Consider the following 22,188-nt stretch of genomic DNA (forward strand, 5'->3'; position numbering starts at 1 on the left):
GACTTGGTGGGACTCTTCGGAAAGCCAATCAGAACTGAACTGGATCGGCCTCTCTTAGCGAGCTCCTCCGAGTGCACACCAGGCAGTTCATACAGGCAGACACCGGCCCACAGCTCCAGGAGACCTCGCCTGGCTCATGCGGAACAAACGTGAGACCCTGAGTTGTGGCTTCTGCCCACTCCAAGCCGGTGCTGTCAGACACCAGAGACACGCACGGGGAGTGGGAGCCAGGGCAGGCCCACCTGCCTGCATCCTCACCTCACTGACATCCTTGGCGCTACCTCCCCACCCCACTGTGTGAATAAATCAGAATGCCAGCAGTCAAGCTAGTGCTCGCCCGCCCTTGAACCTGGACCCTGTGACCTGGGCTTCTGCACAGCATCCCGTAGCTACTGTATTCTGCCGGATCGCGGTGTTTCTGAGACAGCACTGTTCCAGTTTACCGTCTAGTAGCTGGGGTCCTCTACGGAAGTGCTATGGCTCCCAGTCCCCAGCCGTGGCTCCTGCCTGTCCCGGGCTGTGCGGGGGAAGCCGGGACTCCTTCAACGCTGCACTCAGCGCGAAGCGTCCCCCGCAGGAGCAGGGCCTGCGGCTCGCTCCCTCGGACACCCCCGGGCCTGGCGCAGCAACACCCCTCCCGAACTGGGAACGCGCGTCCGACCTGCGCTTTCCTCCGCCTTCCCTGCCTGTCACCGGGAGCTCAGAGAAGAGCCCTCGCCCCTCTTCCCGGAGCAGGGCATCGGAACGGTGTCAGCGGGGGTCCTGGGAGAGGCTGCAGCCCTGGAGTGTCCAGCTAGGAAGCAAAGGACTGGGGGCAGGGACAGCGAGGCCAGGTCCCGCCGGAAACCCGAGGGCGAAGGCAGCACAGATGCAGAGAGTAAGGGTTACCGGAGAGCCGGAGCCCGCCCAGAGCCGTGCGAGACTGGTGCGGGGTCACCCGCATCCGCGGACCAGGCGTCTCGCTGACGGGTCTCCGGCTTTGTGGGCACTTGGGGCATGGTCAGCAGCGCGGACGGCGCCCTTGAACCAGCAACGCTAGGAGCTTGGACTCGGGAGCGCATGGGGCCGGCACGGCTAAGCGGGCGCGAGAAAGAAGGGGCGCCCCCAGCAGACGCAGGAGCCACGAGAGCATCCCCACGTCCAGGGTGAAAACCCGCACCCCAGGCGCGCGCTGGGATCTTTGAAAAGCGGAGACAGCGGCGTACGCTTTTCCTGCCCGGCTTGCCCATCCCAGAAAATCAGGGGCGCCCTGAGTCACAGGCCCTGGCCGGGGGCGGCCGAGGGCTGACGCGCGCGGGGACCGCCCGCCGCCGCCGCCCACGTGTGCGCCAGATTTAAAAGTTGGGCGGCGGAGGCGCCTGCTGCAGGGTGCGCGCCGCGCAGGGTCCCGGGTCCCCAGCAGCCCGCAGGTGCCGAGATGCCGAGAGCCGCGCGCCAGCGCCCCGGGCCGGCCCCGCTCTCGCTGCTGCTGCCGCTACTGCTCGCCTGCTGCGCGGACTCCGGCCGAGGTAAGAGGGTCCCGGGCCGCCGCCGCGCCCCCGCGCTCCCGGGACCTCGCCTCGGACCGCGGGCGCCAGTGCAGGGGGCGCAGGTGCGCACGGGCCGGGGTCTTCCACAGCCTCCGTGCGTTGTTTCCAGCTCCCGTGGCCCTTGGGTGACGGAAACAAAAACGCTTCGCGCGCGATGGCCAGCACTGGAAGCGTTGAGGGTTGAGGCGAAGCCGGAGTGCGTTTGGGACTTCACCTGCTGCGGCGCGGGAACGTGCGGGGTGCGCTGCTCCGAGAAGCCGGAGCCGCGAAACGGGCCCCGTTGTAGGCGGCGAGAAGGGGAAAGGCGGGCTCCGTGCGCCGTGGGTTGCGGGCCCGCGATCGGGAGAGGCAGGGAGACTTTGCAGGCCCCGCAAAGTCGGCGCAGCCGGCCCTCCGGCGGTGCTACAGGTGAGGCCGGCGAGGGTGGGACGCGGGGACCTTAGGGCTGACCCAGCGGGGCTGAAGCCTGGGACGCTGGGCGGGGCGATGCCTCGCCGCCCACTAAAGCCTTGCCTTTCCAGGTACCGGCAGGGGCCGTCGTTCGTGGCTCCCCCAGCCGCTGCCCTGCTCCTGCCCCGAGGGCCTGGCAGGGCCTGTTAGCTCTGCTGTGGGCGGCTCCGGGCATCTTCGTTCGGAACCCCCGGGTCTCAGAATCGCCATGGCAGAGGCTTTGCAGAGCGCAGCCGTGCCCTGGCTCGGAGCTGGGGTGGGGGCTACTAGTATTCCTACTTATTCTTATTGCTCTCCTTGGTTTGCTCTGGATTCCTCCTTTCCTGGAGGCACTGGAGGGGTGTGTGTGTGTGTGTGTGTGTGTGTGTGTGTGTGTGAAAATTTGGCGTTGAAATCGAAGCCATCCGAGGCTGGCAGGCCTAAGCCGGCGGTCACCCCGCGTGGCTTGGGCCAGGTGTTGAATGGTCACTGATCGCTCGCGGCGGGCCTCGTAGCTGCCGTCCTCCGGGGTGCAGGTGAGCAGGCTGTGGCAGGAGAATGCGCGTCCCAGGCGAGCTTGCTGCGTGCTGTGTGCTTGCAGGGGGCTTGGGCAGCAGTGGCAGACTCCTGTTCCCACCGGAGAAGTCTTGATTTCCCAGGAGCCCCTCTGCCGGCTGACCAACCATCTGTAACCATCCCCCAGGATTTTTCAAGCAAAAGAATGAGCCGCCTCCTTCACCACCCTGAGACCCCTTTGCGTCTTCCTTCCCCTGCAGACCTGCGCTCGGGACCGAAAACCCACTTTGCCTCTCTGGAAAGGTGGGAGGGAAGCGGGAGGTTGGAGAACAGTGGGATCTGCCCTCATCTCGGGTCCCTGAGCGTGGTTGGGGGGGGGGGAGGGGTGGTGAGGGAGATGTGCGGAGGGCGGTGACATGACAGACCGAGCAGAAGCTAGGAGAGACCCTACCACCATCCACTGTGGAGCCAGGTGAAACTGCATGTATCGGCCGACAAAACAAAGTGTCCAAAGCCAGAGGAAAGTAACAGCGTGTCAATAAGTGCAGCACCCTTGTGAGCAGAGCAGACAAGGGCCGTGCAGAGATGGAGGGTGAGATGGAGGCTTTGGGGGAGGAAGCATTTGGCTGTTTGGAGAATGTTATTAGAATAAAGAAAGGCGTTTTTTATAAGACCAACACATGTTGGATATCTGCAAAAAAAAAAAAAAAGTCGCTTGATTTTGCCTTTGATAAGTGATTAAACGTCCAAGGCGAAATTGAGGCATCTGAATGGCCAGCACGCTCCATCCTAACCTCCCAGTCCCACAGCGATGGAGCAGGGCGCCAGCCTCGGGGAAGGGAGACTGGGTCCACCTCTCAAACAATCGGCTCTGCTTTGCTGTCTCTTACACTGGTCTCAGCTGTCTGTAGTGCCCACATCAGGTGTTGGAGAATGAGAGGGAAACCGATCTCTGGTGCATAGCACTCACGTAGGAATATGTGGGTAGAAGTTTCCAGACAGTGCAGCTTTTATGCACAAGGAGTGGTGCTGTCTCTGACTCTAGGGAGAGTCTCGGCCACAGCGCCCACATCGAGGGTGTCCTCGGCAGAAAACCTCTCAGCGCTGGTGAACGACCACAAAGGGACAAGGATAATTCCCTCTTACGTTGGGTTGAGTCATAGGATATTAGTGGCTGTCTATAGATGACAGGAAAATGGTTTTTATTATTATTTTTGCTTTTCTACTTTTATTATCCTGAGACTGTGTTTATGTGGTTTTGAAAAGGTCACAAAATACTCCTTTAAAAAAATAAATTAGGAGTCTGGTGTTGTGGTGTGGCAGGTTAGGCCACTTCCTGCAATGCCAGCATCCCATGTGGGCGCCAGTTCTAGTCCCACTTGCTCCTCTTCCAGTCCAGCTCTCTGCTGTGGCCTGGGAAAGCAGTAGAAGATGGCCCAAGTGCTTGGGCCCCTGCACCCCCATGGGAGACCTGGAAGAAGCTCCTGGCTCCTGGCTTCAGCATGGCCCAGCCCTGGCTGTTGCGGCCATTTGAGGAGTGAAACAGTGGATGGAAGATCTGTGTGTCTCTCCCCTCACTTTCTCTCTGTAACTCTGCCTTTCCAATAAATCAATTAAAAAAAAACATAAATTTTAAAAAATTTACTTTGGAGGCGGGGAGAGAGAGGGAGAAGGAGAGATGGATGCCAGCCAAGCTTCCACCTGCTGGGCTGGCTGAAGGAAGGGTTGGGAATGCCCTCCAGCTGTCCGACATGAGTGGTGGAGCACTATCACCTGAGCCACCGCTGCCTCCCAGGGCCTGCATTGGCAGGAGGCTGGAGTCAGAAGGCAGAGCCGGGACCCAACCCAGCAAGTACCGCTCTTTGGGTTTTCTGTGAGTGGAACTAAGGCATGACAGCGATGTCCAAGGGGCCCAGGCAAGCTCTGCGTGGTGTCGTTGGCAGGAAGCAGTGTGGCCGCCTCCAGTGCCTGAGGGCGGAAGCTGCGACGCTTACTGGCAGGTGAGGGGCAGACAGGAGTGTCAGGATGGTCTGATGGCAGCCTCTAAACAGGATGACCCACCAAACACAGCCTCCTTCACCCAGAGCACCAGGTGTTTTAGACGAATTGGAGAAGCGCCGTTTTATTGCTTTTTCCCCTTCCCTCCCTCCTTGTCCCTCCTTTCCTTCCAGCCCCTCTTTCTCTCCCTCCTTCACCCCTCATCTCTTCTCCCCCTCTTCCTCCTTCTCCTTTTCTCCTCTAAAATTTGAGAAGCAGAGAGAAAGAGAGCAGGGAGAGAGACCCGCAGAGAGTTCTCATCCTCTGCTTCTCTCCCCAAATGCCCACAATGGCCAAGGCTGTGCTGGGGCCGAGGGTAGGCACCAGGAATGCAATCCAGGTCTCCCATGTGGGTGCAGGAGCACACTTAATTGAGCTGTCACGGCTGCCTCCCAGGGCCTGCATTGGCAGGAAGCTGGAGTCGGGAGCTGGAACTGGGCATTGAAGCCAGGTGTTCCTATGTGGGCCACGGGCATCCTAACTGCTAGGCCAACACCCACTCCCCAGCTTCAGCCCTTATTCAACACAGACTGCTGTCAGGGAGTGAGTCCCCAGGCAGCTGGGACTCTGGAATGCATGTGTGTGGCCGGGGGTGCGTGACTGTTTGCCCACCTTGAACCCCGTCCCCTAACAGGGGATCCAGTCGTGGTCAGACGTGAGTTAGCGCTCTGCTGAGAGCCTCAGGATCCCTGTAAGTTATCCTGATATGGAGCCCCAGAAAATGTAAATTAGTGTAATTGTTACTATTATTAGAGCTTAATGAAAGATGGTCAAAACTTGTGGACCTCCAGAGAAGGCTTGACGAGATGGAGCTGAGGGCTGGCGCTGTGGTGCAGCAGACGAGCCACTGCTTGGAACGCCTGTGACCCGTAGGGGCCTGATTGGAGTCAAGGCTGCTCTGGGCTTCTGTTCCAGCTCCCTGCTCATGCGCACCCTGGGAGGCAGCAGGTGGTGGGCAAGCTGGCCGGGTTCCTGCCACCCACATGGGAGACCTGGACTGAGTTGCAGGATCCTGGCTTCAGCCTGGCCCTGCAGTGAGCCAACAGATGAGCGACTGCACTTTCTCTCTCCCTCTTTCTCTGCCTTTCAAATAAGTTCTGAAATGCCTAGCATAGTCCACGAACATCAAGTAAATGTTCTACAGGTATTTGTACGTTCTATCTTATTAGTTAAAAAAATTCTTTATCATTCCCTGATCCGAGGTAACTAATAGAGTACCCGTAACGTATTGGAGTGAAATAGACATTCTGAGATTCAGTGGTTATTTATGGCCCTTGTCTCTTCCTTTGAGGAAGTATTTTTTTTTCTCTTCATACTCTTTGTTGAACTCTTTTACTTAGAGTAGGGGTAACTATATGATCATTAAGTAAACTGAAAATAGATCTTTGTAAAAATTAACAGTGGGAATGCGAGAGGGAGGAGGGGGAAGAGGGGAGAAGTGTCACTGTGTTCCTAAATCTGTATATATGAAGCATGTATAACAAATAAAATTCTAAAAATTTTCTTTAAACCTTTTTTTGGTGTTTAATTTTTCTACAGTTTTAAATCTCAGAAAAGTTTAGTATTTTTACTACAAATGTTTTCTTAGATGTTTAGTAATGATAAATGTATACGTATAAGAAAATAAACACTAACTGCATTTCAATATTTGTAACAGCCTGAAAACACCAAGACAAAACTTTTTACAGTATCAACTAAAGAATTAAATCTATGGAGAAAATACTGTTTTAGAGGAATATTTAGATAACATTTTTATTTCAACAATTATGAAGATCCTAACAATAATGCTTAAAAAAAAATTCTCTGCTATATAATTACCGTGAATTCACTTACTTTACATACTGTCCAGTACAGTGATTTTTTTTTAGAATTAAACATTTGTTTGGCTTTCACAGCAGTACAATGTTACTACGTTGCTGTCACCCACAGGAGATGTTTTATGTACATGTGTGGTCTCTCTGCTCCAGGCAGCCACTAATCTGTCATTATAGATTTGCTCTTTTTTTTTTTTTGTATATTTCAAATAAATGGACTCATGCAATATTCAGCCTCTTACATCTGGCTTAGCTGACTCAGTATGATGTCTCGGGGACTCATCAATGGTAAAGGCGGAACCATGAGTTCACTCCTCTTTGTGGCCTGGTGGTGCTACCGTGTGTGGCTGGGCCACATTTCATCTCTTCACCAGCTGATGGACATTTGGGTTCCTTCTGCTTTGGGGCTAATATGATGAATAATGCTACTATGAACATTCACATATAAGTTTTTATGTAGGCATCTCAGTCATTCATTCTTGAAAGTAGTGTCTTGTAATGTTATTAAGACTTATTTAACAGTGAAGCCTCCTTATAAGTCAAATGCTGATTGATATAGAAGGGTTGTGATATACAGAGAAAATTAGAAATAGTAACTGAACAGGAATTATGTCTAAACATTTAATTTTAGAAGAAATACTGTAGAACTAACATTAAGTATAACTTTATTTTTAGGGGCTCCAGTATTATCTTATGGATTATACCCTGAACAAGAACTGCAGCTATGGAATAAGGTAAAGAATTTTTCTCACACAAATCAAGGGAAACTTGAACTTTCTTTGAATTTATCATGGTAAAATGAAATAGTATAATTGAACTTTGAGAAAACTATGATTTTTTGCCAATATTCTGATTTTATACTCAGAATTATTTTTATTAAATAAAAGAGAAGGGAAGATGAAAATAAACCAAAGAAGTAAAGTAAATGGTAAAGTAAGAACATAGAAATAATAGAGTAATTACAATAACTATGAATGTACTAAAAACTATACGACTTAAATGATAGGGATTCTCAAATGAGTTATTTTTTGTGTGATCCAGAAATATATTTTCTGTGATAGTCACACTTAACACAGAAAACAAACCAAATAAAGGCTAAATATGCAAAGTGATGTATTCTGCAAATATGAATTGAAATAAAACTGGAGTTGCAGTTTTAATATCTAGCAAAATGAACAGATCACCATAACTGGCAAACAAAAGTCTTACGTGCTGATAGAACAACAGATCAGCAAGCTACAGCCAGGGCAGGCAGTTGGCACAGTGGTTAGGATACTGCGTGGGACACTCACATCCATGTTGGTGTGTGTAGGTCCAGGTGCTGGCTCTGTTGCAGACTCCAGCCCCTGGCTAATGTGCACCTTTGGAGGCAGCAGGTGATGGCCCAAGAATTTGGGTCCCGGCAGCCATGTGGGAGACCTGGGCTGAGTTCCGGGTTCCTGACTTTGGGGCTGTCTCAGATATTTGGGGAGTGAACTGGTAGATGGAAGATTGATCTCTCTCTTTGCCTTTCAAATAAAAATAAATAATTTTTTAAAATGAAGATACAGGGGCTAATGCTGTGGCACAGCAGGTTAACCCCCTGACCTGCAATGCTGGCATCCCATATGGGCGCTGGTTGGAGTCCCAGCTGCTCCTCTTCCCATCCAGCTCTCTGCTATGGCCTGGGAAAGCAGTAGAAGATGGCCCAAGTCCTTGGGCCCCTGCACCCAAGTGGGAGACCTGGAAGAAGCTCCTGGCTCCTGGCTTCAGATCGGTGCAGCTCCAGCCGTTGTGGCCATTTGGGGAGTGAACCAGCGGATGGAAGACCTCTCTCTCTCTGCCTCTCCTCTCTCTCTGCAACTCTGACTTTCAAGTAAATAAATAAATCTTAAAAAAAAAAAGTAAAATGAAGATACAGCCATAATTAACACAGACTGACAAATTCAGTCTTAGAATTTATTTAATAAATGATAGAACTTTAGGGAAGAATTAGTAAAAAAAAAAAACAACAATTGCAGTTGGAGATTTTAATATATCTTGCTGAAAAACTGGTAGTTAAAGCAAGTTAATACATAAGCAGATATATCAAAGACCTAACTATACAGTTAATAAATTTCAATTATTAGGAGTATTTTTTAAAACCTATAGTAAGTAGTATGCACATTCTTGAAGATGATAAACTTGAATCTTTTAGAGTGGGAAGGGAGAGTCCTTGAGTTAGAAATGTGTTGCAGTTACAATTCAGGACAACCAGCAATTAATAACAAATGTATAACTTAACAATTTTATTTGTATATATCTCATAAATAAAACCTTAGGAACACAGTAATTCTTCCCATGGTACCCGCCCTCCCACCCATTCCCCAACCTGTCCTCCTCCCTCTCCTATTTAATCCGAGAAAGAAAGAGAAAAATAAAGAATGGATAAATACCTGAGAGAACTGTTCTTCGATGCTCTGGACAAGGGCGGTTCTATGTTATTGCTTCTCAAAGGTGATTTTGCTTTCTTTTTTCCTTTCCTTCCTCTTTTCCCTTCCTTCTTTCCTTTTAGAAACTTAATTGTTGTTAAGGAAGAACCCAAGGATGATATGTCTTTTGTGAGCCCTTAGATATAACTATAACTTTTTTAAAAAAGATTTATTTATTTGAAAGGCAGAGTTACAGAGAGGCAGAGAGAGAGAGAGAGAGAGAGAGGTCTCCCATCTGCTGGTTCACTCCCCTAATGGCTGCAATGGTCAGAGCAGTGCTTCTTCTGGGTCTCCCACGCAGGTGCAGGGGCCCAAGCGACTGGGCCATCTTCTACTGCTTTCCCAGGCCATAGCAGAGATCTGGATGGGAAGTGGAGCAGCCAGGACTCAAACTGGCACCCATATGGGATGCTGGCACTGCAGGCAGCGGCTTTACCCGCCACACCACAGTGCCAGCCCCGGCATGAATATAACTTATGAGACATAATAATATCCTCCATTTAATACACTAAAAGGAAGTGATTCTTTTTTTTTTTTTTTTTTGACAGGCAGAGTGGACAGTGAGAGAGAGAGACAGAGAGAAAGGTCTTCCTTTTGCCGTTGGTTCACCCTCCAATGGCCGCCGCGGCCAGCGCGATGCGGCCGGCGCACCGCGCTGATCCGATGGCAGGAGCCAGGAACCAGGTGCTTTTCCTGGTCTCCCATGGGGTGCAGGGCCCAAGCACCTGGGCCATCCTCCACTGCACTCCCTGGCCACAGCAGAGGGCTGGCCTGGAAGAGGGGCAACCGGGACAGAATCCGGTGCCCCGACCGGGACTAGAACCCGGTGTGCCGGCGCCGCAAGGCGGAGGATTAGCCTAGTGAGCCGCGGCGCCGGCCGAAAAGGAAGTGATTCTTGAGAACACGTTTTACTGTTAAGTCTCATATTACAGCTCTCTGGGGATAGAGGTCCTGCATGGGAAGTTGGTGCACAGTGATTCTTGTTTGTTTAACAAATAACACTCTTACGTATGACATCAGTGATCATCCAAGGCTCTTGACATGAGCTGCCTTGGCTATAGAAGCCTTTTGGATTCAGTAGCTCAACAGGGACATAAACAAAGTGGAAGGTCTCTCTTCCCTTCAGAGAAAAGGACATCCTTCTGGGGCTGGCGCTGTGGTGTAGCAGGTAAAGCCACAGCCTGCAGTGCCGGCATCCCATATGGGCACTGGTTTGAGTCCTGGTTTCTCCATTTCTGATCCAGCTCTCTGCCATGGCCTGGGAAAGCAGTGAAGATGGCCCAAGTCCTTGGGCCCCTGCACCCGCATGGAAGACCCAGAAGAAGCTCTTGGCCCCTGGCTTTGAATCAGTGCAGCTCCGGCTGTTGCAGCCAACTGGGGAGTGAACCAGTGGGTGGAAGATCTCTCTCTTTCTCTCTCTCTCTCTCTTTCTCTCTCTTTCTGCCTCTCCTCGTTCTGTGTAACTCTGACTTTCAAATAAAATAAGTAAATCTTTTTTTTTTTTTTAAGAGAAAACATATATCCTTCTTTGATGGCCACTTCTTTCCACTGGGGTATCACGCACTGGGGTCCTTTATGTAGGACATTTTTTTCCATAGTGTCTTGGCTTTCCATGCCTCAAATGTTTCCACTGGGCTTTCCAGCCAGACCAGAATGCCTTAAGGGCTGTCTCAGGTCAGAGTGCTACTTAAAGCAATTGTCATTCTTTTTTTTTTTTTTTTAAGAGTTTATTTATTTATTTGACAGAGTTACAGACAGTGAGAGAGAGAGAGAGAGATAGAGAGAAAAGTCTTCCTTCTGTTGGTTCACTCCCCAAATGACCACAACGGCCAGAGCTGCGCCGATCCGGAGCCAGAAGTCAGGAGCCTCCTCCTGGTCTCCCATGTGGGTGCAGCCGCCCAAGCACTTGGGCCATCCTCCACTGCCTTCCCAGGCCACAGCAGAGAGCTGGACTGGAAGAGGAGCAACTGGGACTGGAACCGGCACCCGTATGGGATGCTGGCACAGCAGGTGGAGGATTAACCTAGTGCACCATGGTGCCAGCGCCAGCCCCTTGTCTTTCTTTAAGTCTGCTGTGTGGGCTGCTTCCCATGTTGGAGCCTTAACTCCTTTTTAATTCTGTTATTGTTTCCAACACTTAGTCCTACTTATATGATCACTTTAACATTTCATCTTATCTGTATGGTCACTTTACCACTTTTTCCTATCTATTTGATCTTTATAGCACTTAAGCTGCTATTTTTATCAGTCAGCTTTAGGGATTTTGGTGTCCTATGGCTAGTTGTTAAGCTGTACTCTTGAAGTAAGTCTGTAGGAATGTATGTTGGACTACACTGCTTTGCAGTTGCAAACTTCATACATTTCACAATTACAGCTTTAGGATCTTGGTGATTCTTTCCACTGTGCCTGCCTTCCCATCCCCCTTTTTCTTCCCTTTCTTATTCTCACTCTTATTCTTTACCAAGATCTATTTTCAATTAACTTTTTAAATATATGATTAACTTTATGTTAAGCATATCGTTCAATGAGTCATATGAAAGAGAAAAAGATGGGCCGGCACCATGGCTCACTTGGTTAATCCTCCGCCTGTGGCGCCGGCATCGCATATGGGTGCCGGGTTCTAGTCCTGGTTGCTCCTCTTCCAGTCCAGCTCTCTGCTGTGGCCTGAGAGTGCAGTGGAGGATGGCCCAAGTGCTTGGGCTCCTGCACCCCATGGGAGACCAGGAGGAAGCACCCGGCTCCTGGCTTCGGATCAGCGCAGCGCTGGCCATAGTGGCCATTTTGGGGAAAGAAACAATGGAAAGAAGACCTTAAAAAATAAAAAATTAAAAAAAAGAAAGAGAAAAAGATAAGGAAAATATTATAAAGGGAAAGATAAATAAAAATATAAAATAAAAAGCTATTCCTTGACAGTCAGAAGAAGGGCTGTTCACAATCATTGCTTCTCAGAGTTTCTGTTTCATTTCTACATGGTATATTTTAGGTGCTCTATCAGTTATCACAGATGGGGGGGACACAGAATTTGTCCCTTTGGGACTGGCTTATTTCACTAAGAATGATGTTTTCCAGTTTCAACCATTTTATTGCAAATGACTGGACTTAGATTTTTTTTTTTACTGCTCTGTAGTATTCCATGATGTACATATCTCATAATTTCTTTATCAGTCTTCAGTTGACGGGCATTTGGGTTGATTCCATGTCTTAGCTATTGTGAATTGAGCTGTGATAATTTCAGCTCCCTTGGGTAAGTTCCCAGGAGTCAGATGGCTGGGTCATATTGTAGGTCTATATTCAGATTTCTGAGGTATCTCCATACTGCTTCCATAGTGGCTTTACCAGTTTACATTCCCACCATCAGTGGATTAGGGTACCTTTTCCCCCACACCCTTGCCAGGATTTATTAATTTCTGTTCTAACTGGGGTGAGGAGAAACCTCGTTATGGTTTTTATCTGCATTTCCCTGACAGCTTGTGATCCTGAACATTTTTTCACATGTCTGTTGGCCATCTAGATTTTCTCTTTTGAAAAATATCTGTTTAGCCGGCGCCGTGGCTCAATAGGCTAATCCTCCACCTTGCGGCGCCGGCACACCGGGTTCTAGTCCCGGTTGGGGCGCCGGATTCTGTCCCGGTTGCCCCTCTTCCAGGCCAGCTCTCTGCTATGGCCAGGGAGTGCAGTGGAGGATGGCCCAGGTGCTTGGGCCCTGCACCCCATGGGAGACCAGGAAAAGCACCTGGCTCCTGGCTCCTGCCAGGATCAGCGCGGTGCGCCGGCTGCAGCGGCGGCCATTGGAGGGTGAACCAGCGGCAAAGGAAGACCTTTCTCTCTCTGTCTCTCTCTCTCACTGTCCACTCTGCCTGTCAAAAAAAAAATAAAATAAAATAAAAGAAAAATATCTGTTTAAGTCCTTTGCCTATTTCTTAACCGGATTGTTTGCTTTGTTGTTGTTGAGTTTCTTGATCTCCTTATATATTCTGGTTTTAATCCTTTATCAGTTGCATAGTTTGCAAACATTTTCTCCCATTCTGCTGGTTGCCTCTTCACTCCGCTGATTGTTTCTTTTGCAATGTGGGAGCTTCCCAATTTGATGTAATCCTATTTGTTGATTTTGGCTTTGGTTGCCTGGGCCTCAGGACTCCTTTGTCTATGCTGATGTCTTATAGGTTTCCCAGTGTTTTCTAGTAATTTGATGGTGTTGGGTTGTAGATTTAGGTCTTTAGTCCATTTTGAATGGATTTTGGTGAAAGATGTCAGGTAAAGGTCTAGTTTCATACTTCTGCATGTGGCGATCCAGTTTTCCCAGCACCATGTGTTGAAGAGACTGTCCTTGCACCAGGGGTTGATTGTAGCTCCTTTGTCAAAGAGAAGTTGGTTGTAGATGTGGATTGATTTCGGGTGTTTCTATTCTGTTTCACTGGTCTACCCATCTGTTTTTGTACCAGAACCAGGCTGTTTTGATTATAACTGCCCTGTAGTATGTTTTTGAAATCTGGTATTGTGATACCTCTGGCTTGTTTTTGTTGTACAAATGTGTAACTTAAATATCCTTCCTGTTTAGAAAATAAAAGCATCTTAGTAAATAACCCTGGGCTAAAAAGAAAGTGGAAAATACTAAGAGGTGAAGGAGGAAAGCATTCCAAGTCCCGATTTGTAGGCTACAGCTAAGTGAAACAGTAACTAGAGAGAAATTGTAACTTCATATGTAAAGTTACCAGCAAAGAAGAAAACTTGCAGTAAGCTAAGCATTCAGCTGAAAAGTAAAGGGGAAAAGAACTACAGAGAAAATGAAAAGAAAGATGAATGAAGTAAATAGTGAAAATAAAGCAGAGAGAAATTTGAATAGAGAAGGGGAGAACTAATGAACAATATTAACAAAATCATGTTTGTTTCAAAAATTAAGAAACACTCTTGGTACTGGTTTTAAAAGGCAGAGGTGAAAATAAAGATAGACAAGAAATGGACTGAGCAAGAGTAGATAACCAAGAAAAACAGTTTTTAAAAGTACTGTGGGGGCTGGCACTGTGGCGCAGTGGGTAAGCCTGCTGCCTGCAGTGCCAGCATCCCCTATGGGCGCCGGTTCCAGTCCCGGCTGCTCCACTTCCAGTCCAGCTCTCTGCTATGGCCTGGGAAGGCAGTGGAGAATGGCCCAAGTCCTTGGGCCCCTGCACCTGCCTGGGAGACCCGGAAGAAGCTCCTGGCTCCTGGCTTAGTATCATCCCAGCTCCAGCCATTGTGGCCATTTGGGGAGTGAACCAGTGGATGGAAGACTTCTCTCTTTCTGTCTCTGCCTCTCTATAACTCTGCCTTTCATATAAATAGATAAATCTTTAAAAAAAAAAAAAAAGTACTCTGCGGGATGGTGTTGTGATAGAGGGTAAAGCCTCTGTGACCAGCGTCCTATCTGGACACCAGTTGGAGTCCCAGCTCCTAGTTAATGTGTCTGGGAGAGCAGCAGGAGATGGCCCAAGTACTTGGGCCCCTGTTGCCCACATGGAAGACTCAGATGGAGTTCCAGGCTCCTGGCTTCACCCTGGCCCAGCCCTGGCCTTTACAGTCATTTGAGGAGTGAACCAGGGGATGGAAGATCTCTCTCTGTCTCTCTCTCTCTCTCTCTGTAATTCTGCTTTTCAAATATTTTTACATATATTAAATTATTATATATTTATATATAATTTATATATGTATGTATGTGTGTGTGTATACACACACACACATAAAGAGAGAGAGAGAGAAGCTACCCTACCTAATGTCAAGGTATACAAGTATATAAACTTGTAGCAATAAAAAAGCTTGGTCATTGAAAGCTTCCAGGACATGGTCATTCCTGCCTCTCTCGCGTCTGCCCAGACGTGTCCGGGCAGCAGTGCCCCCTCGCCGAGAGCAGCCCTTACCTGGTGCTGGAAGGGAGCAGGTAGGTGACGCTTCAGCTCTCCTGCCCCTCGGCACCTTCCAGGGCCCCGTCACAGGTGACTGCGCCACAGCATCTCCCTGACTGGGTTCCTTGTCCCCCCACTCTTCTGCTACTGCTGCTGCTTCGGAGGTCACCTCCCAAAGGAGTTACATCCACATCTTTAGCTCATGGCTGGTTTCTAGAGGGACCACAACCTAAGATAGAAAAGCACACACACACACCTAATCCATAGTTAAAGGAACACTAAAACATGGGCTGGTGCTGTGGCATAGTGGGTAAAGCCTCCACCTGTGGTGCTGGCATCCCATATGGGAGCTGGTTCAAGTCCCAGCTGCTCCACTTCCAATCCAGCTCTCTGCTAACATGCCTGGGAGAGCAGTGGAGGATGCCTGAAGAACTTGGGCCCTTGCACTATGTGGGAGACCCAGATGAAGCTCCTGGTTCCTGGCTTTGGATCGGCCCAGCTCTGGCCATTGTGGCCATTTGGGGAGTGAACCAGCTAATGAGATATTCTTTCTCTCTGTAACTCTGCCTATCAAATAAATAAATCAATCTTTTAAAAAATCACTAAAACTCAAGGGCAGAAAGAACAAGTTGTTTGGCAAGTGAGGGTTGAGATATTGACTCAATATATAGAGAAGAATAAAATGAAGACCCTATACAAAGATGGGATCCAGACAAATAAAAGGCCCAACTATAAATGGTAAAGATCACGTAGGGCAACATTTTCGTGAGTTCAGGACAGGGAAAACTTAAATAACAATATAAATCTAAATCATAAGGCCAAAAACACAATGAATTAATATGAGTAATGATTTCTTCCTGCAAAAGAATCCAAGAAAAGCTAAGTGCCTCTGAAAGGATTGCTTTTTTTTTTTTTTTTTTTTTTTTTTTTTTTTTTTTTTTTTGGCCAGGCAGAGTTAGACAGTGAGAGAGAGAGAGAAAGGTCTTCCTTCCGTTGGTTCACTCCCCAAATGGCCGCTACAGCCAGTGCTGCGCCGATCTGAAGCCAGGAGCCGGATACTTCCTCCTGGTCTCCCATGCAGGTGCAGGGTCCAAGCACTTGGGCCATCCTCCACTGCACTCCCAGGCCACAGCAGAGAGCTGGACTGGAAGAAGAGCAACTGGGACTAGTACCCGGTACCCCAACTGGGACCAGAACCCGGGGTGCCGGTGCCACAGGCAGAGGATTAGCCAAGTGAGCCATGGTACTGGCCAAGGATTGCTTTTAATCACACACACACACACACACACACAAAATCCCATAAAACCAAGTGAACAAAGATAAGAACCCCTAATAAAAGGATAAAAGCAGAAAGAAGAGGAGGAGTAAGAAAAAGAACAGGAGGAGGAGGCCCAAAAGCCCAAAAGGCCTCTAAAGAGAAACTCACACTCCTTAGTACCAATGAAATGAAAATGAAGACCATGATGAAGGATCACTGGCCAGCCATTAGACTGGCGGGCGATTGAAATCTAGTTCACGGTGCGTGTTAACACGGTGTGGGAGATTCAGCGGTGCAGGGTTTCGCTGTAATGGAGAGGACTGGCCGGATCTTGTCGTGCATCCCTGGGGAGCAGAGGGACAGTGTGTTACAGAATACGCGGCAGCCGTCAGAAGCAGCCCGCCGGTAGCCATGCACCGTGTAGAGTGAGAAAAAGGGAGGTGGTGCTGTACAATGTACAAGAAAGCCGACAGATGGAGGCCACACACAGACACACTGGAGCATTGTCCGAGGGAGGATGGGATGGGGCTCAGGGAAGCACGACAAGAATGCATCAATGATAAATCAACAAAAGAAGGCAAATCATGATCGTGAGCCATGAACCAAGAAGAGCAGCCTGTGCCTGGGCCAAGGACATGCATACGGAGAGGGACGGATACGCAGTGTCCAGCCCTGAGCACTCTGGAATTGCACAGGTCCTGGTCAGTTTTAAGGCAGAAGGGCATAAGCGAGACGAGGAGTGAAGAGTGACTCAGTATGGCTGTAGTGTGGGAAAACTCCCTTCAGCTTGAAGCGGTCTATGTTTCTTCGGAAAATATTTGGAAAAAAAATCTTAGATGGTAATGCTGGAAGGAAAGTCCAATAGAGTTGTGAAAGTGCTATCAGTTCTTTCACCACAAAAGATACTTAGCGAAGGTAAGATGCTAAGAACATATATATAGTTAATTTTTCCTTTAGAGTTTTTATTTTTTGAAAAAGATATTTATTTGAAAGGCAGAACCTACAGAGATAAAAAGAGAGAGAGAGAGAGATCAATCTTCCATCTGCTGGTTCACTCCCCAAATGGCTGCAACAGCCAGGATTGGACCAGGCCAAAACCAAGTGCCAGGAACTCCATCTAGGTCTTCCACATGATGTCAGGGGCCCAAGCTCTTGGTCTGCCTCCCAGGGGCATTAGCAGGGAGCTGGATCAGAAGTGGAGCAGCCAGGACCAAAACAGGCACTTTGATACAGGATGCCGGTGTCACTGTGTGTGAATTAGTGTGAATGTGTATGTGTGTGAGTATATGTTAGTGTGAGTGTGTGTATGTGTGTGAGTGTGTGTGTGTGCTTGGATCCATGATTCTGGCTTGTGTGCTGTCGAAGAGGGAGCAGATTGCAGGTAGAGATGAGTGGGAATAAAAGAATCCCCCAAATATCATGATATATGGGAAAAATGCCAAGTTTTGAGGGACAAAAAGGAGGGAAGATATGAGCGCATGCTTTTCTGTAAGATCTAAAGGCTTTTGTCAGTGTCTAGACGATCATGTTTTTGGACACAGTAAACGTGGACGCAGCAAGGAGCTTGAGATGTTGTCCTGGAGTTAATGGTCTCCCCGCCCAGTGTGGGTGTGAGGATACAAATTAAATTAGATGGATCAGCCAAGAATCCTGGCACCTGCTGCAGCCTCTGGGCTGTTTTGCCATAAACAAGGTTCAAACTAAGTCTTTCTAGGCAGACACAGATCACCACCGTTTTTCCCAGCCCCAGTTTAAAAGGCCCCCGGAGAACGACTCTTTAATGCCATCAACAACAGCAGGCATCCAGCTTTAGTGCTTGATTTCTCAGCATGGCTTATTTTATGGTTAGTATAAATCTCTGATACTACAGTTTGGTTTGAGGTTTCTTGAGTTTTTAGGATCACAGTCTGAGAACAGCATTGCTGGCCATGGCTCCTAAGCCATCACTGTAAGGTAGAGCTCTTGCCCACGTCGATCCACGATACAAACCAGGGGATTATCCCTGTTGTCTTGAGCGGTTCTCTGCAGCTTGCTGCCATTGTGTTCATTCTGGGACATTAGATTCGTGTGTAATAAGCAGCAGCATGAAAAATCCTAAAAAAAAAGGGGGGGGATTAGGGGGCAGCGCTGTGTCGTGGTGGGTAAAGCTGCCGCCTGCTGTGCCAGCATCTCATACGGGCGCCGGTTCGAGTCCCAGCTGCTCCACTTGCGATCTAGCTCTCTGCTATGGCCCAGGAAAGCAGTGGAAGATGGCCCAAGTGCTTGGGCCCCTGCACCCGCATGGGAGACCCGGAAGAAGCTCCTGGCCCCTGACTCCTGGCTTCGGATCGGCGCAACTCCAGCAGTTGCAGCCAACTGGGGAGTGACCCAGCAGATGAAAGACCTCTCTCTCTCTCTCTCTCCCTCTCTCTCTCTCCCTCTCTCTCTCTCTCTCTCTCTGTCTCTCTCTCTCTCTCCCTCCCTCTCTGCCTCTCCTTCTCTCTCTGTGTAACTCTTACTTTCAAATAAATAAATAAATCTTTAAAGAAACATAAGCATGAGCTTGGTGACTGAGGGTGCTCCTTCTGAGCCCCGCCGGCTGAAGAGTAACAGAAGTGCCCCTCAGAGCTCTTCATTTAAGGAAAGATCGCCACATACCTTCATGTTTTTCAAGTGCTTATTTTTATTTTCTTATTTTCACTTGGAAGGCAGAGACACAGAGAGATTTTCCTTCTGGTTTACTTCCCAGTGTCTGCAATAGCCTGGCTGGGCCAGGCCAAAGACAGGAGCTTGGAACCCAGTCTGGGTCTCAACACGGGCAGCAGGGACCAACTGCTTGAACCACCCCCCGCTGCCTCCCCGGGGTGCGTTAGCAAGGAGCTGGGTTGCAAGCAGAGCCGAGACTCGAACCAGGCACTCTGATGCCACAGCAGAGCCCACCTTCCTCAGCGCCCTCCCCTCTGACGATCCCTGGTGACTGTTTTGGCCGTCTCTATAGCTGCAGGTCAATCTGGGGCATCCCAGTCCTGGGCGTTCACAGGTTGTGGAGTCCTGGCAAAGCCGGAGTCCTCAGCTGTCACGGAGCTTCAGTTTCTGTTACGTGGGTTCCTTGACGTTGTATCTTCTGTTTTCTGTCTGTTTCCAGGCTCTAACTGGTGTTGTTGTTTTCTGCAGATCCAGGATGCTTGCTTGCCCTTCCTGTCTGTTGACTCCCAGCCGCAGGTAACTCCCTGGGGGGTGTTTGGTAACAATGTAGGCATTTGGGTGGCACTGAAATTCACCATGGCTCCCTTTGGACCTCTGTGAAATCATTAAAATGGGTCAACGAGTTAGATATTAGAGTTAGATGGTAATAATACCATGTTGTGCTGTCAAATGCTAGGGCCTTTATCTCGAAATAAAATCGATTTTCAGATAATACATATATTTTGGAAATTATCGAATGTCACAATCAAACTCCGTGTTATGTTACAACAACTATATCTATTGCCGTCTTGGAGGCTGGTATCCCGTCCCCCATTTGGTTTTGAAACCCAGTGATAGATGAACTCAAGAGCCCGACTTAGAGAGATCCAAGCATCGACACTGTCACTGAAAAGTCGACTCGTGGATGTCTTTGGATCTGATGCCCAGTGGGTTTGCTTCAAGTGCCCTCAGGACTTGCCTGCTGGTCTCTGCAGTGACCTTGGGCCTCCTGGCAGAGCCAGGTCCTCAGCCACGAGGCCAGAGTGCCAGCTCCCTAAGAACAAGGACTAACCAGCTGGAGCCTACCCAGGTTCTTCCTCCCGAATCGCCTCTCTGACATTAAGAACTTGAAATAGTTACTATTTGAATCTTTTACATACACAATGTAAATTGTTATACAATTTGATACATGTAGAAGGCACCATTAATTTTCACAGTAACTGTTATTTTATGATGTAAGTGATTATGTGAACAGTGCTTCTAAATATTTTTGCCCAACAGGAACTAAATCATTTTAAGGCCCATAAATAAAAGATTGAAAAGGGCACATTTGAAAAACCCAGAAAAGATAGTCAGGAACTGGAGATTTCTTTCCCAACGTTTAGTCTCGTTGCCAAGTTCAGCCTCATCTGGCCTCAGAGGAGAAACAACTCATTTGGGGGAATTTATTCTCCTTCAAGCTGAGAGCCGCCTGCGACACATGACATCGCTGGGTTATTTTCTATCATTTTTATTTTGTGGCCTTGCTACGTGGGCCATAAAAGGAGGTTTAGGGATTTTATTTCTAGATTCTAATGGTTGCCTTTGTACCTGGCCCCGATGGGGGCGAGTGAGAAAGAATGGACACATACTCACCTCTTGTTCAGTCCTCAATGACAGGCTTTGCAGGTAATACCAGGGTGGCCCAGGGATGTCCCCAGGTCAGAAGAGAGAGCTCCTGGGTCATTATGCTGCCAATAAGTAGCCTGGCATGGTCTTGACAAGAGACAGTCTCTTGGTCCCTCGTGTCTTCCCTACATGAGAGTAGCAACTCCCCTACCCCAGGTATCTCACAGACTGTGAGTTATGTGTGTGAAATACACATGAGTGATGTGCTCAAACACTGTACAAATAGGAACCATTTAATATTTACAGGAAGTAGCCCAGCCACTCGCACGGCAGGCCAGCTAGCAGGAGAGAGAGAACAGGCTGACATCGGATGCTAGGAAGGTTGCACAGAGAAAGTGTGTGCCTGCTCCCGTGGTGTTGCTAACCACAACCAACTGGGTTAGGCGTGCCTTGCTTTTCGAAGAAGATTGCGGGCTTTTCGTGTTGCTTCTAAATGAAGAGTAACTGCAGCTCGAAGTCAAAGCTCAGCATTTTACCTGCATGTAATCCTTCCAAGAACTCCCTGCAATGATGGCACCCCAGACTTCTGGTTGAAGAAACTCAAGTTCAGAGAGGTTGGGTAACCAGCCCGTGGCACCACAGTAATGAAGAGAAGACTGCAATTGGCACTGCTATAGAGCTGCAGACTGCCGGACTCCATGGCCCGGGCTTTTCCCCACTAATTACACGCTCCACCCCACCTCCGGCCCCACCCTCCACGCCCTGCCTTGGCTCCAGGTGCCCGTTACTTCCTGCATGCATTTATGAAGTAGCCTATTGTTCCTGGTACTACTGTGCTAAGCTCTGTGCCAAGCAGGTTTTGCCCCTGCTTGTCCATTTGCGCTGTTTCTGGCTGCACCCAGCGGGCTGCTAAGCCCTAGGAGCTTTGCCCTACTTCTGTGCGCTGTGCTCCGCCACACCTGAGCCGGGGGCGTGCAGTCAGCAACCTGGAAGGGTGGTACTCGGATTAGGTGCACCGTGTACGGCTTCTCCTCCTCCACTGCCCATTGTTTGCAGGCAGTTTCAGGGTTTTCAAATCAGCCAGTTCTGAGTAATATTCAGCCTGGCTCACTGCCTTGGTGCGTAGACACCGAACTTGCTGCAAAGCTGGGAAGGCTCATCCCTGTTGTGACCCTGCCCTGTGGAATCTGTGATGTCTTAGCCTGTGCTGAGTGCCGTGTATCTGGACAGCAGTGGACACTTTCATCAGAGGGTTTAAATGAGCACAGCACATAGCTAGGTTTTGTTAGTTTTTTTCTGATTGGGAGGAAGGTTTTACTCCCAGTGAGCAAGTTTTCATTATAAGAAAAATCAAGGGACTCCAGCGGAGTTCCAGTGACCCAGAGCAAAGAGGTTTCCTGGGCTGCTGGGTACCTTTGTGCTCCTGACACTGCACAGCTGAACCTGCGTACAGACACCGTTACAGCAAGGCATAGCCTGTGTGTCTTTCTCCCTCCCCCCAGGCACCCGACACCCTGAGGGAGCTTTGCCTTATGCTCATGGGGATTCCACCGAGACCTCAGGTAAGGTTGAAATGGTGTTTTGTGGAATTCCTTCTGCAAGAAAACATGCCCAATTTAGGAAGCTTACCAAGAAGCTCAGGAAGAGGATAAATGGATTTGGGTTAAAAAAAAATGCATGGTTTATCTGATGTCTGATCACTTACGGTCATCTGATTGGGACTTCTGTGTCCCCTGGAGTGAAAATGTGCTGTAGTCAGACAGGGAGCCTTGGGGTCACGCTGGCTGTTTCCCGCCCTGGTCTTTCTGCCACTGGAGAACAGAGACGTCTTTCTGAGCTGCTAACCGTACCCTGTGGTCCAGAGGTTAGGACAGCGGGAGGAGAAGGGCACATTAAGAAATCAGGGCAAGCAAACTGTGGGCAGTGTAGTCTAAAACTTCTGTTCCTGCTTCTTCCTTGGTTTCTTAGTAAAATCTCTTGATTCTTCTGGGAGGGCTTTTGTTCTAA

At 49.0% G+C, this 22,188-nt stretch overlaps 1 protein-coding gene across 11 annotated transcripts in view; it reads left to right on the forward strand.

Annotated features, from left to right (window-relative positions):
- The first annotated feature begins 854 nt into the window (after positions 1 to 854).
- NMU (neuromedin U) overlaps positions 855 to 22,188 on the forward strand; it is a 33,674-nt gene continuing 12,340 nt past the window's right edge. For 2 of the 11 annotated variants that reach the window (XM_051820271.3, XM_089302789.1), the window contains exons 1-4: positions 855 to 1,508; positions 7,001 to 7,059; positions 19,063 to 19,110; positions 21,684 to 21,743. In XM_051820271.3, the coding sequence (XP_051676231.1) occupies positions 1,418 to 1,508; positions 7,001 to 7,059; positions 19,063 to 19,110; positions 21,684 to 21,743 (258 nt within the window). In that variant the 5' untranslated portion in view covers positions 855 to 1,417. Of the gene's footprint in view, positions 1,509 to 2,356; positions 2,495 to 2,540; positions 2,778 to 4,253; positions 4,475 to 4,937; positions 5,203 to 5,291; positions 5,656 to 7,000; positions 7,060 to 19,062; positions 19,111 to 21,683; positions 21,744 to 22,188 lie in introns of those variants that run through there. The other 9 variants (XM_008267849.5, XM_051820273.3, XM_089302788.1 and 6 more) reach the window with 9 other exon arrangements.

The sequence above is a fragment of the Oryctolagus cuniculus genome, chromosome 8 (genome assembly GCF_051225735.1).
Source record: "Oryctolagus cuniculus isolate XC-2025 breed Fujian yellow rabbit chromosome 8, ASM5122573v1, whole genome shotgun sequence".
In the NCBI taxonomy this organism is placed as follows: domain Eukaryota; kingdom Metazoa; phylum Chordata; class Mammalia; order Lagomorpha; family Leporidae; genus Oryctolagus; species Oryctolagus cuniculus.